This window comes from Carcharodon carcharias, chromosome 2, assembly GCF_017639515.1.
Source record: "Carcharodon carcharias isolate sCarCar2 chromosome 2, sCarCar2.pri, whole genome shotgun sequence".
NCBI classification, from domain to species: domain Eukaryota; kingdom Metazoa; phylum Chordata; class Chondrichthyes; order Lamniformes; family Lamnidae; genus Carcharodon; species Carcharodon carcharias.
Window position 1 is genome coordinate 136,310,837 of NC_054468.1, and position 12,625 is coordinate 136,323,461.

The 12,625-nt window shown below is 46.2% G+C and overlaps 1 protein-coding gene across 5 annotated transcripts in view; it reads right to left on the reverse strand.

Annotated features, from left to right (window-relative positions):
• The window catches only part of LOC121275310 (ribosome-binding protein 1-like), a 165,213-nt gene that overhangs the window by 42,155 nt on the left and 110,433 nt on the right, over positions 1 to 12,625 (reverse strand). For 4 of the 5 annotated variants that reach the window (XM_041182780.1, XM_041182777.1, XM_041182779.1 and 1 more), the window contains exons 11-12: positions 8,304 to 8,394; positions 1,510 to 1,602 (exon numbers count right to left, since the gene is read on the reverse strand). In XM_041182780.1, coding sequence (XP_041038714.1) covers positions 1,510 to 1,602; positions 8,304 to 8,394 — 184 coding nt within the window. The remainder of the gene's footprint in view (positions 1 to 1,509; positions 1,603 to 8,303; positions 8,395 to 12,625) is intronic. The other variant, XM_041182778.1, reaches the window with a different exon arrangement.

The following is a 12,625-nucleotide window of genomic DNA, read 5'->3' on the forward strand; positions in this document are numbered from 1 at the left end:
ATGAGGGGTCTGGACAGTAGATAGGGAAGAACTGTTCCCTATGATGAAAGGACTGAGAACCAGAAGCTATTAGATTTAAGGTAAATGACAAAAGAAGCAATGGCAGCCTGAGGAAAAACTTATTCACACAGCAGATGGTTAGGATCTGGAATGCACTACCCAAGTGTGGTGGCCGCAGATTCAGTTGAGGCATTCTAGTGGGAGATGGATTATCTGAAAAGAAAGAGTGTGCAAGCCGACAGAAAGAAGATGGGGTAATGACGCTAGGTGCACTGCTCCTTCCAAGAGCCAGCACAGGCATGGTGGGCCAAATGGCCTCCTCCTGTGCTGTAACCATTCTGTGACTCTGAGATGCTGTGATGTGGGGGAGCTTCAGAGATCAGCAGCAGCAGGGAAATGGGGGCTTCAAACAGAAGGATGAGATTTTACATTTGTAACAGTGCCGGTCAGTGATCATATGGATGGTGGGCTAACAGGGCATGGTGAGAGGTAGGTCATGGGCAACATAAGATTTTTGGATGAGATGAAGAGCACAGAGGGCGGGGGATGGAAAGGCAACCAAGATAGCACTGGAATAGTAAGGTCTGAGCTGACAAATGCTTAAATGAAGGTTTCAGCAACAGATGGACTGAGCCGAGGGCAGGGACGGGCGATGTTATGGAGGTGGGTGTAGGCAGTCTTTGTGACTGAGTGGGCATAGGACAAGAAACTCACCTCAGTGTCACATAGGACAATGAGGTTGCAAATATTCTGATTCAACCCGAGACAGTTGTTGAGGAGGGGGGTGGCATTGGTGGCGAGGGTACAAACCTACAGTTCTCTCAATTTTTAGATGGAGGAAATTTCTGCTCATCCCAAACTGTAGAAGTGTCAAGACCACAATGACAGTGAAAAGGTCATGAGGGGTTGTGGTAACAGAGCTAAGCATCAACTTAATTCTGGAAGCTGAACCTGTGTCTGCAGATGATGGTGCAGGTGTGGAAAGTGAAGCCATTGCTGGGGATGCTTTGGATATGGACAGAACTGTCAATATCCAATGAACAAGAACAACTCGGTAATGACAGCACCCACAGTAAGACTCTAACACATTGAAACAACAAGGTCAAGGAAGCCCACAGCGAAAGGGCAGTTGACTAGTTCGACAAGCGAGACCATTTTGATGTGTGTGTCAATCAGCAAGCATCAGAGAAGTTTATTGGGGAGCAATCATTTTTCCTCATTATTTATCTCACACTCTTATGAAAAAGTAGCCGGTATAAGATCAAGAGCAAGGTGGCAAACCGCATGCATCATATCCCTCTTTATATCATGTAGTAGAGGTAACACTCCTTACTGAACATTCCTTTTGGCCTACCACTGCTGCTCCCCTGCCCCCAATCTACCACAAAGTCAAGGATGACAACCCACCATCTGTTGAGAGGACTAGCGGGTGAAGCCCAAATCCTAAAGATCTCCTCTAAAGAATACACAAGCGCCAGATACATGCCATTACATCACGGAGAGTACAACCTTTATTTGATTAGCAGCACTGAATTTCTCCCCGCACATTTTCTCGGCTGATGCCAAAGCCTCCATGGCCTTCCAGTTTTTCTCACGGAGGTCCTATTTGGAAACAGTTTTTAATAACATACCATGCACAGATTCACAGGCAAAGCAAAAATATAACTCTCATTTATGTAGTGTCTTTCCTGGCCTCAGGATGTCTCAAGCGCTTTACAGCCAATGTTCTACTTTGAGAAGCGTGGTCACTATTGTAATGTAAGAAATGCAGAAGTCAATTTGTACACAGCAAGGTTCCACAAACAGCAATGTGATAACAACCAGAGCAGTTTTTTTTTATGTTGGTTGGGGGATAAATATTGACCAAGACACTGGGGATAACTTCGCTTCTTCTTCAGTTCTCTGCCCAAAGGCAGGTCCAAACCACAGAGGTGCAACCTCCACAGGTAGGGCAAGGAGGCAGGTCCCAACTCAATCCCAGCTGAAACAAGGATCAAACCCTGTGCTGTTGATACCAATCTGATCCATACTGGCCGTCCAATTGAGCAAACTACTGCTACACCCCACCAGGAGTCCGCATTGCTGTGGAACATATGCTCTCACATGCAGGTTGTAGTCTGGAGCTATGGATAGTGACAGTAGATGGGAGCCATCAAGTCCTGGACTGGGACTTGAGCCTAGAGTTTCTGGTTCCAAGGCCATCACAAGACCTCATAACTTCCCTATTCTTCTTCAAATAGCGGCGGCCTGAGAGGGCAGGCAGTGCCTTGGTTTAGTATGCTATGGCACCTCTGTCATTGCGGCACTCCTTCTGTACTACAATGAACTGTCAGCCTAGATTATGTGCTCAAGTCTCTGAATTGGGACTTGGGCCCATGACCCACTCTAGAGGCAAGAGTGTTGCTACTGAGCTGCTTTCTGCACAACAACCCAACCAAGGAAGCCAAGTGACTGAAGTTAAAGGTTTGGCTGGAATTTAGCTAATTAATGTAAGTGAGTCAAGACCTCATCTCCATTTGAGCTACACAGTGATGATCGGTGATTGTGATGGCCACACAAAGCTTAGTTTTTACATCCAATTGAATATAAGCAGCTGGTGACAGAAACAATGTGCAACTCGCACTGGTTTTAGAATCATACAGCACAGATGACCACCATTTGGTCCATCATGCCAGTGCCAGCTCCATGAAAGATCTGCCCCTGCTCTTTCATCATAGCACTGCCAATCTTTTCAATTATATTTCAACTCCCTGAAAGTTTTGATTGAATCTCCTTCCACCAGCCTTTTAGGGAGTGCATTCCAAATCACAAAAACCTGTGACGTAAAAAATTCCTTCGCATCTCTCCTTTGTTTCTTTTGCTAATTATCCCAGATCTGTATCCTCTCATTACCAGCCCTTCAGTCACTAAATAGTTTCTCCATATTTACTCCATCAAAACTGCTAATCTTTTGGAACACCTCAACCAGATCTCCCCTTAACCCTCTCCTTTCTAACAACAATAACTTACATTTATTTGAAGCCTTTAACAAAATAAAACATCTCAAGGTGCTTAACAGGAATGATTTCAAATAAAATTTGACACTGAATCACACAAAGAAATATATTAGGGCAGGCTACTATAAGATGGGCTGAAGAGGTTAAGTTTTAAAGAGCGTTTTAAAGGAGGAAAGAAAGGTAGAGGAGTGAGGTTCGGGAGGGAATTCCTCTACTCAGGGTCTTGGCAGCTTAAAATACGGCCTCCAATGGTAGCGCAATTAAAATCAGGGACGAGCGAGAGGCCAGAATTGGAGCGGTGCTGTGATTCTGTAGGTAGCACACTCCCTTTGGAATCACAAAGTTCCTCGTTCATGTTCCACTCCAGTACTTGAGTACACAAAAAAATCAAGCCTGATACTCCTGTGTGGTACTGAGAGAGCAATGCACTGTCGGAGGCAATGTCTTTCAGATGAGACAATAAACCATATTGATAGCCATATAAATACTGTGGCTACAAGAGCAGGTCAGAGGCTGGGAATTTTGCAGCCAATAACTCACCTCCTGACCCCCCAATGCCTGTCCACCATCTACAAGGCACAAGTCAGGAGTGTGAAGGAATACTCTCCATTTGCCTGGATGAGTGCAGCTCCAACAACACTCAAGAAGCTTGAAACCATCCAAGACAAAGCAGCCTGTTTGATTGGCACCCATCTACCACCCTAAACATTCACTCCCTCTACCACTGACGCACAGTGGCAGCAGTGTGTGCCATCTGCAAGATGCACTGCAGCAACTCATCAAGGCTGCTTCGACAGCATCCGCCAAGCCTGCAACCTCTACCACCAAGAAGGACAAGGGCAGCAGATACATGGGAACACCAACACCTGCAAATGCCCCTTCAAGCCACTCACCATCCTGACCTGGAACTATATCGGTGCTCTTTCACTGTCAGAATTCTGGAACTCCTTCCCTAACAGCACTGTGTGTGTGTTTCTACACCACATGGACCTCAGTGGTTCACTGCCACCTTCTCAAGAGCAATTAGGGATGGGCAAGATGTGCAGCCTTGCCAGTGACATCCACATCCCGTGAAAGAATTTTTTTAAAAAATGAGGTCCCATCTGCCTGCTTGGGTGAATGCAAAGGATCTCATAGCACTATTTTGAAGAAGAGCCGGGGAGTTATCCTGGCCAATACTTATCCCTCGGTCAACATCAGAAGAAACAGATCGTCTGCTCATTACCACCTTGCTGTTTCTGCAGGTTTACTGAGCGCCAATCAGCTACTGAGTTTCCTACATTACAACAGTGCCTTAGTTTCACATTGACTGTAAAGCACCCTGAGGCGTCCCATAGTCATGAAAAATGCTATATAAATACAAGGCTTTCTTTTTACATTTCCAAATAGTGTATGTTTGTTTTGCCCACCCCTCCCACCCACTCAAAAAGATTGAACATTTGCCAATACGAGTTCCAGATCTGTCCCTATGGTAATCATTCTCTTCTGTGAGTCAAAGAGTGAGGATTGGCAGACTGTACAAACATAGTCATCTTCGTCCAATGAGCATTTTCCAGCAGGGACTAGCTGGACAGCGATGAGGGGTAGGAACAGAGCTGGTTTTAGCCCCTCCCTAGCACAGGCCAACAGTTGCAACTGCAGCTCCCCGACTGAGACTAACCAACAGACGAAGGATCAAATCTGAGCTCAACATCACACCACACCTCAGCTTGATTCACTGAGTCACAAAGAGCCTAGGCACAAAGACTGGCTGGGATGGAGGGGGAATGAGGTGGATGGGATTCTCCGCCCACCATCACCCCATCATGTTTACAAAGCCTCATCCAGGGCCTCTGTCCATGTCAAAATGGAGACGTGCAGGATTTAAAGATGGCCTGATTCAGGTATTCCTGCCCCCTGCATGAGGGATTTTGAGGGTATGGGTAAGGGTGCAGGTACCAAGCCTGCATGCAGCAATCCCACCCTTGCCTACTTCATTGCGAGAGTTGGCATTTTAGACCTCCTACTTTCATGGAGTCAGACCCATTTTGGTAGGCGACATGGTTCACAGCACTTGAGGGTAGTCACAAACCATGGGGGACCCTAGTCTGGAGTTGGGAACCTTTTGACAGCTAAGTTTAAAAGTTGTTGACAACTTCAAATTATAATTAGTTGCTGTATAAGTTAAATAAGTTTTAATGCAGTGATTGGTGATATCTTTTTCTCAGAAAAGTTATGTGACCAGAAATTTGACCAGCATTATGAAAGTGGAAAAGCCTTAAGATGCATTAGAGTACTTCATCCAGTGGATAAAGTGCTCTTCTGCATTCAACAGTATTGAGATTGAGATACTCTGTCAATTGGACTGTGTGCTTGATTTTTACATTGATTGACAGCCCAGCCAGCTGTTGAGCCCATGAAATCACCGAGCAAATGGCTGACCTATTTGATTGACAGCCTAGCCAACTACTCAGCATTTGAAGCAGCGGAACAGATGAAATGGGGGTGGGTGACAGGTGAGGGGGGGAAGTAGTGGTGAGGGAGGGTTGAGGGGTGGGTGAGGGCTAGGGTGTGGGCTAGGGTGTCTAATAGTCAGGGCTGTTGTTCCAGTGAATGGAGGTGGTCCTTTTAATCTGCCCACTGTGACATCCGCTTGACTCCATTCCTGCATCGGGCCTGCTTCCAAAGTTGGTGGCCCCAACTCCAGCCTGTCCCTGCCACCCTGCTATGAAAATAGCATGAGCAAGCCACTGCCAGTCAGGAAGTGGGATCACAACGTTGGGAATTGGCTCAACTCAAGATTCCCACCTTGAAGATGAAAGTCCGAGCTCAATCTCAAAACTGTCCACAGATCTACCTGACCTACTGAGTATAGCCAGCATTTTGTTCCTTATTTCTAATCTTGGTCTTTTCCAGAGAAAACATTACCAGCCTGTTCAATATTTTCTGGTTGCTATATTTCTCCGTTTCTTTAAAGAAAAATTTAAGGCTATCTTCTATTTTAATAGTAACTTCTAGTGAATGAGGAGCTGACACAGACAACCTAATACTACTTCACTATCCTTGTGTCATATAATTAAACATGTGGAGGTCAGATCTCACTCACTTCTATTCTAGAGATAACTTATTATCATGCCTGGTAATAATGCTTTGAACTGCATTAACAGCATTTAAGTTTAACAGTTCAATAGCAAATAAGTTAAGCTTTCAAGATATGAAGGGAAGCAGATAGGGTAGATAGAAAGAAGCTATTTCTGTTGGTTGGGAAGTCTAGTACAAGGGAGCTGTGTTGAAAAATTAAAGCCAGACCTCTCAGCTTTTGATGATAATGAAATTAGGTAAAGCTCTATACACACAGGGTGACAAAAGTTTGGAACACTCTTCTGCAAATCGCAATTGATGCTAAATCAATCATTAATTTTAAACTGGAGGTTGACAGATTTTTGTTAACCAGGGTCAAAGTTGGGTCTATGGAATTCGATCACAGATCAGCCATGATCTAATTAGCCTACTCCTGTTCTTAGGTTCCTATGTTCTTAAGTTTTCATGAACTTAAAAGTACCTTTCCTGATATTGGTTGTCAGATCCCTGATAAGGCTGGGTAATGTTTCGCTGATACCTTAGCTCTGATGGAACAGTAGTCAGAGGAATGCCACACAATAATGTGATAACATTAAGCCACTAATATTGCATATTTCTAGGCTGTACATTCTTTCTGTACTTAATCAATGCAGAAAAGAGTGAGATGATAAATTTTGGTAGGGAGTATAAGGATAGACAATGCAGGCTAAATGGTATTGTTTTAAAGTGGGTGCACAAAGAGAGAGACCTCAGGGGGTGTTTGTGCACAAATCTTTGAAGGTGGCAGGACAGGTTAACAAGGCAGTTAAAGCATACAGGATCCTGGGTTTAATAAATAGATACATATATCACAAAAGTCAGGAAGTTATACTAAACTTATATAAAATACTAGTTCCATCCCAGCAGTATTGTCATGGGAATTTGCCTTGATACTTTCATATTCTTATTTCAATAATATCGGCCTCAAAAGCTCCAACTGAACCAGCATCCACTGCCGTTTCGATTACAGGTTTCCAAAACATATTGTGTGAAGAGGAGCTGATTTCCCTGCTCAAAGGCCAGGCCCTAATTTTAAAATGATGTCCCCCCTTGCCCTTGATTTCCTCACCAGAGGAAATAGGGTAGATATAGAGAAACGCTCTCATGTCACTACCCTCCTCGGCCCTATAGTACTGCTGACTGATGGAGCAAAAAGGAAAACCTGTTTCAGGGGAAAAAAACTTGCGGGTAAACCCCTCCCTAGCTGCCTATGGTAAGCAAGCATGATCTGGGAGACCACAATGTGTCAATAGTTGAGCTTCATGAACCAAACTGCCTCCAACCACCACCACCCCCCCAGCCCGATAGGTTCTTCAGAATAGAGTTATGTACAGGATCTGAAAGGACCATTCCCTTGTATTGAGCCAAGGACATGGTTTTATCCTCAAGTACATGCTCCCCATAGGGAGCTAAACTCAAAGGATGCATGTGTCAAAAGTACCCAACAGTAGAGCTTAGCTTTCTGGGCCAAAGCTGACACATAGCTGCCTATGTCTTTTAAGTAAGGGCTGTAGTTGGTAAAGCCAGATATGCTGGCCAGAATGGAGGTGATTTGGGTAATTCTCCTGTCAATCACGCCTGGAGACTGCACTGCAGTAAATGACTGGGATTGATTTTATGCATACAATTTCTCTTCCGTAACTATCCTTCACTCACTGTATTTTTCTGGACAAATAATCCCGCTTTTATTGGGAACCTGCTGTAGTTTCAGTGATGAGTTCTGTTTGCAGCAACTCTGCTTAAATAGACCCAGTCCCGCCCCCACCTCCAACACTTTGGCTGACACAGTGATATCAAGTCTCACTTCATTAAGTAAATCATGTACAAGCAACTAACGCAAGAAGAACTGCATTTTATGGATCTGCACTCCCAGTGTGGAGTCTTGCTCAGTGGAAGTTCATATCAGGACTCTGAGCACAGACATCAGCGGATTGCATGGGATCTCCTTCTCTGAGGCTCCACGACTTCTGCGCCAGAATTCCCAATACTTGTTCCTTTGCACAAAGTTCTGCATTGAGGGAGCTGTTTCATTGAAGCTTACTTCAGGTCTGGGCCACTGCTGGCAGTAAAGGGGTAAGCTGAACACTGCTGCTGCATGGAAACAGTGCCTCTGACCTGAACCAGAGAGCTCTCTACATTGCTTGAGCAGCTGCAGTTAAAAACTTTTCACAAGAATCACGACCGAAACATGAGCCGTCAAACACTCACATTGTTTTTGTTCTTTTGCTGTTCAACTGTTTCTTTAAGCTGAAGTACCTCCTGTTCCAAAGTGGTAATCTGAACATCTTTATCCTTCAGCCTAAAGACAGAAGAATGAGTATAAGGCGACTGGTAATCACAGAACCAGCCAGTTACACAAACATTCACACATACACACACGCGTACACACTCGCACTCACATGTACACACACGTGTACACACACTCACATGTACACACACGTACACACTCGCACTCACATGTACACACACGCGTACACACACGTATACACACTCACACGTGCAAACTGGGTACTAAATTGGAGTGAAAGTGAGTGCAGGGATTGCAATGCACAATTAACTCGTACCTGTCCAATGTAATACAGGCAGCGTGTCAAATTCATTTGAAGGATTCCTACTTTCAGCCAGCACTATATGACACTGCTGTTCATTTGCTGCAGGCAGGGGGCCCAAAATCATATTTTGCTAGCACCAGTTAAAGCTAGCCTGCATCCCTTAAAGGGAAGCCTCTGTGGCTGGAATAGGTGCTGGCAGTTGTGCAGGAAATGAACATGACCTGGGAAACAGTGATGCCAAACACAACTATGGGAAAGAATGTGCTCCAAATTTTTCAGACGCTGGATTGCAGACGCTGGATTGGAGGCCTTAGTGGAGGAAGTGAGAAGTAGGAAAGAGATCCTGTATCCCCTCCCCTAGACACACACTAAAAGGGCAGTGGGAGCAGACAGTCAATTCCAGGAATCAAGCCCCAAAGACCTGGATGCTGTGCCGCAAGAAGTACAATGACCCCACACGAATGGTCAAGGTCAGTGAACATATTTTCAAAAATCTTATTATACCAACTGTACCACTAGCCTCAGACACTGTTCAAATCACCACACCCCTATCACACATCTATTAACAATTTTGATCAATCAGGATTCATACCCAACATTCACATGCTTCATCTCACCCTCACACACTCAGCACTGCTGCAAACCTCACACCTGCAAACCTCACACCCACTTCTCTCAACCTACACACACAGTCAGCTCTTCAACATTGGCAGCTACATCACCCAGGAAGCACCACTTTCACTGACACACTTCCTTCTCTCTTTCAGGACACAGTGGCACACTGCTAGAGGCAACATGAACTAAATCGGGGTTGTGGGTGGGAGAGGGAGGTGGGGGGACAGCCACATCTAATCCCCCTGAAGGGATGGTGCTGGCCAGTATTAGGATGCCCACTGCTATGGCCTTGGCCAGTGGCAGGGTGGAAACCAAAGATGACGGTATCCTCATACCTAATGCTCCTTCTCACATGCCAACTCCCCTCCTCTCACACACCCTTATGATTTGCAAGCTGAAGATAGTGTAAGCTTGCACATCTTACTTTTCCCATCCCTTCACCACAACCTTAACCTCTTGCCTTTTTCTTTTCAGATACCTAAGAAATGCAACCAGGCCAGGCAGTGGAGGAACACCAAGAGAGTGATGATGAAGACACTACGCCATCAATCGATTTCACACTCACAATCACCAGTTCAGAGGCTGACACTCTGTGTATCTAAGAGGAAAGCATAGAGGCAGAATCTGTGCCTGGTGAGGCGGTGGACATGAACGGACCGCAGCCAGGGCAGGGGTCAAGGACAGCAGAGGTGCCAGCTCACTGGAGGGTTAGGTTACATATGGATTCCATTGAAGAGGACTCTGATCAGGACTTCGATGGAGCAGCCTGCAGAAGAACAATGATGGATATACAAAAAAAAAGGTTGGTGCTTTGGCAAATCTACCAGAAAGCCTGCTGTCAATGTTAAGGAGAAAGGAGGAGTCCAGCACCAACTTTGCACACAAGTTTACACAGAGCTTGGAGCCAATCTTTTCCAGCATGAACATAATGGCCAAATCTGTTCATACACGAGTGGACCCAACCATGGTGCTAATGTCGCAGCTCCCATTACAGCTGGGGAGTCAGATTTTCCCCATGTGGGATTAGACTGCTGCCATCATGGCTCGAAGGAAAAGTATTGAAAAGAGCTTGCAAGGTGTAACAAGAGTCCAGCAGTCTGTCCTCCAGCAGGTTACTGGGATTGCTGAGGCGCCACCCCAGGGGTGTGCCAATTTCTCCATGGATCATGGCGACAGCATTCGTCCTCCCAAAACTGTCACTCCACAAGTGCCCATGCTGTTGCCTATCCACCAGCCAGTCCAGACTGTTTCCTCCATGCAGAGATGGTGCAGCCTGAAGCTGGGCCAGAGGTAGCTGAGGTCATTCTGAAAGGACATCTACAGGAAACTCCACTGATAGGCAGCAGCCTTCCACCAGCCATGCTGCCCTCAGACAGGCAAGAGCACACAAACTTGGGCACCAAGGGAGTGCATAAGGGCAATTAGTTGATATTTGTATACAATAGGAAATAATTTGATTGATAAATTTGGTTTGGAAATTTATAATTCGATGGCTTTTATTTTTGCATCTCGGCCATGCAGACAGTTACAATGGAAGGTAAGGTGTGACACTGTTGGTGAACAGGGAATTGGGGTTTCAGTTAGTGGTATTGCACTCAGACGAATTGCTCATGGAGACCCCAGATAGAAAGTAGCTGTTTAGGTTCCCTCCTCCCTTCCTCCTCTTCATGTTCCTGCTCTTCAGCTTCTGGATGTGTTGCTGGTGGCAAGGGTTGGCCCCTCATGATGCTGAGATAGTGCAGCATGAAGCAGACCACCACGACTCTTTACACTCTCTTTGCTGAATACTGCAGGGCTTCTGTGGGTGTATCTAGGCAGTGGAAGCTTTGTTTCAGCACGCCTGCTCACCCAGCTGCTTGTTTCTGACGAGTGAGAATGAAATGTAGTTAACTCTCTTTGAATAGAGAGCCTCAGTGATGTCTCTTATGCAACTGTGGATGGCAAACTAAGGCTTTGCAAATATATCCCGCTCCTGACTGCAAGGATCCAGACGTAAAAAAAAGTTCATCACCAGAGTCACCTTCACAGCCACTGGTTATGTGGTCCTTGCCTCTTGAATGGCAGTTGTGGTTGCAACAGTTGGCAGACAGCTGGGGACATCCTTATTAAAGCACTATTGTCTCATGCATTGTTCCTTGTTGATGTTCATGTAGGAGGTAAAAACAAAAAACTGCGGATACTGGAAATCCAAAACAAAAACAGAATTACCTGGAAAAATTCAGCAGGTCTGGCAGCAGTTTATATTTCACCCCTTCCTTGGATTCACCTAGTTCTGTTGAAGGGTCATGAGGACTCGAAACGTCAACTCTTTTCTTCTCCGCCGATGCTGCCAGACCTGCTGAGTTTTTCCAGGTAATTCTGTTTTTGTTTTTTCATGTAGGAGAGTTGGTCCTGAACATACTGGTTGGATTTGGACTCCTGTCGACAGCCCTTCTTTCCCCTCTCCTCTCATAGCTTGCCTGCTCTGCTTGGCACCTCATCTTCTCCAAATCATCCTGCGTTCCATGGGGAATGCCTACTACAGCACCGATGTCTGGGGGCAACTGTCTTGTGTAGAATCCTTGAAGTCAACCAGAAGTCTTTCAGCACCTCGCACATCACTCCCTGTAAACTTTTCCAACTTGAAACAATGATAAAAAGCACCAAACACTTGTACAGAATCATAGCCACAGCCAGAAGAAATCAAACAGTGCGAATATGTAAATAGTTCTTTAAATAGCCCTTTTGGGAGGGTTCTGCTGCTAAACATGTGTTCAGTTGTATGAAATTAAGACAGGGTGTTGGCTGAATTGCTGAGCTCCAAAATGGCTTCGCTGGTGTCAAATCAGCTGATTGGATCTACCTGCTCAACAGATTTCCAGCATGTGGTAATACTATCACCAAAGAGGCTTCCGGCACGACTTGCCCCATAAGTGTGGACACCATTTTGGAGCTCTAACGGCATTCATAGTCCCCGAAAACCAGGCGTTAATGGGCCAATTTCTTGTACACATTCTCAGACACAGGCATATACGCACGGACACACCGACACACACGCAGCCCCCGACACACACGCAGCCCCCGACACACACGCAGCCCCCGACACACACGCAGCCCCCGACACACACGCAGCCCCCGACACACACGCAGCCCCCGACACACACGCAGCCCCCGACACACACGCAGCCCCCGACACACACGCAGCCCCCGACACACACGCAGCCCCCGACACACACGCAGCCCCCGACACACACGCAGCCCCCGACACACACGCAGCCCCCGACACACACGCAGCCCCCGACACACACGCAGCCCCCGACACACACGCAGCCCCCGACACACACGCAGCCCCCGACACACACGCAGCCCCCGACACACACGCAG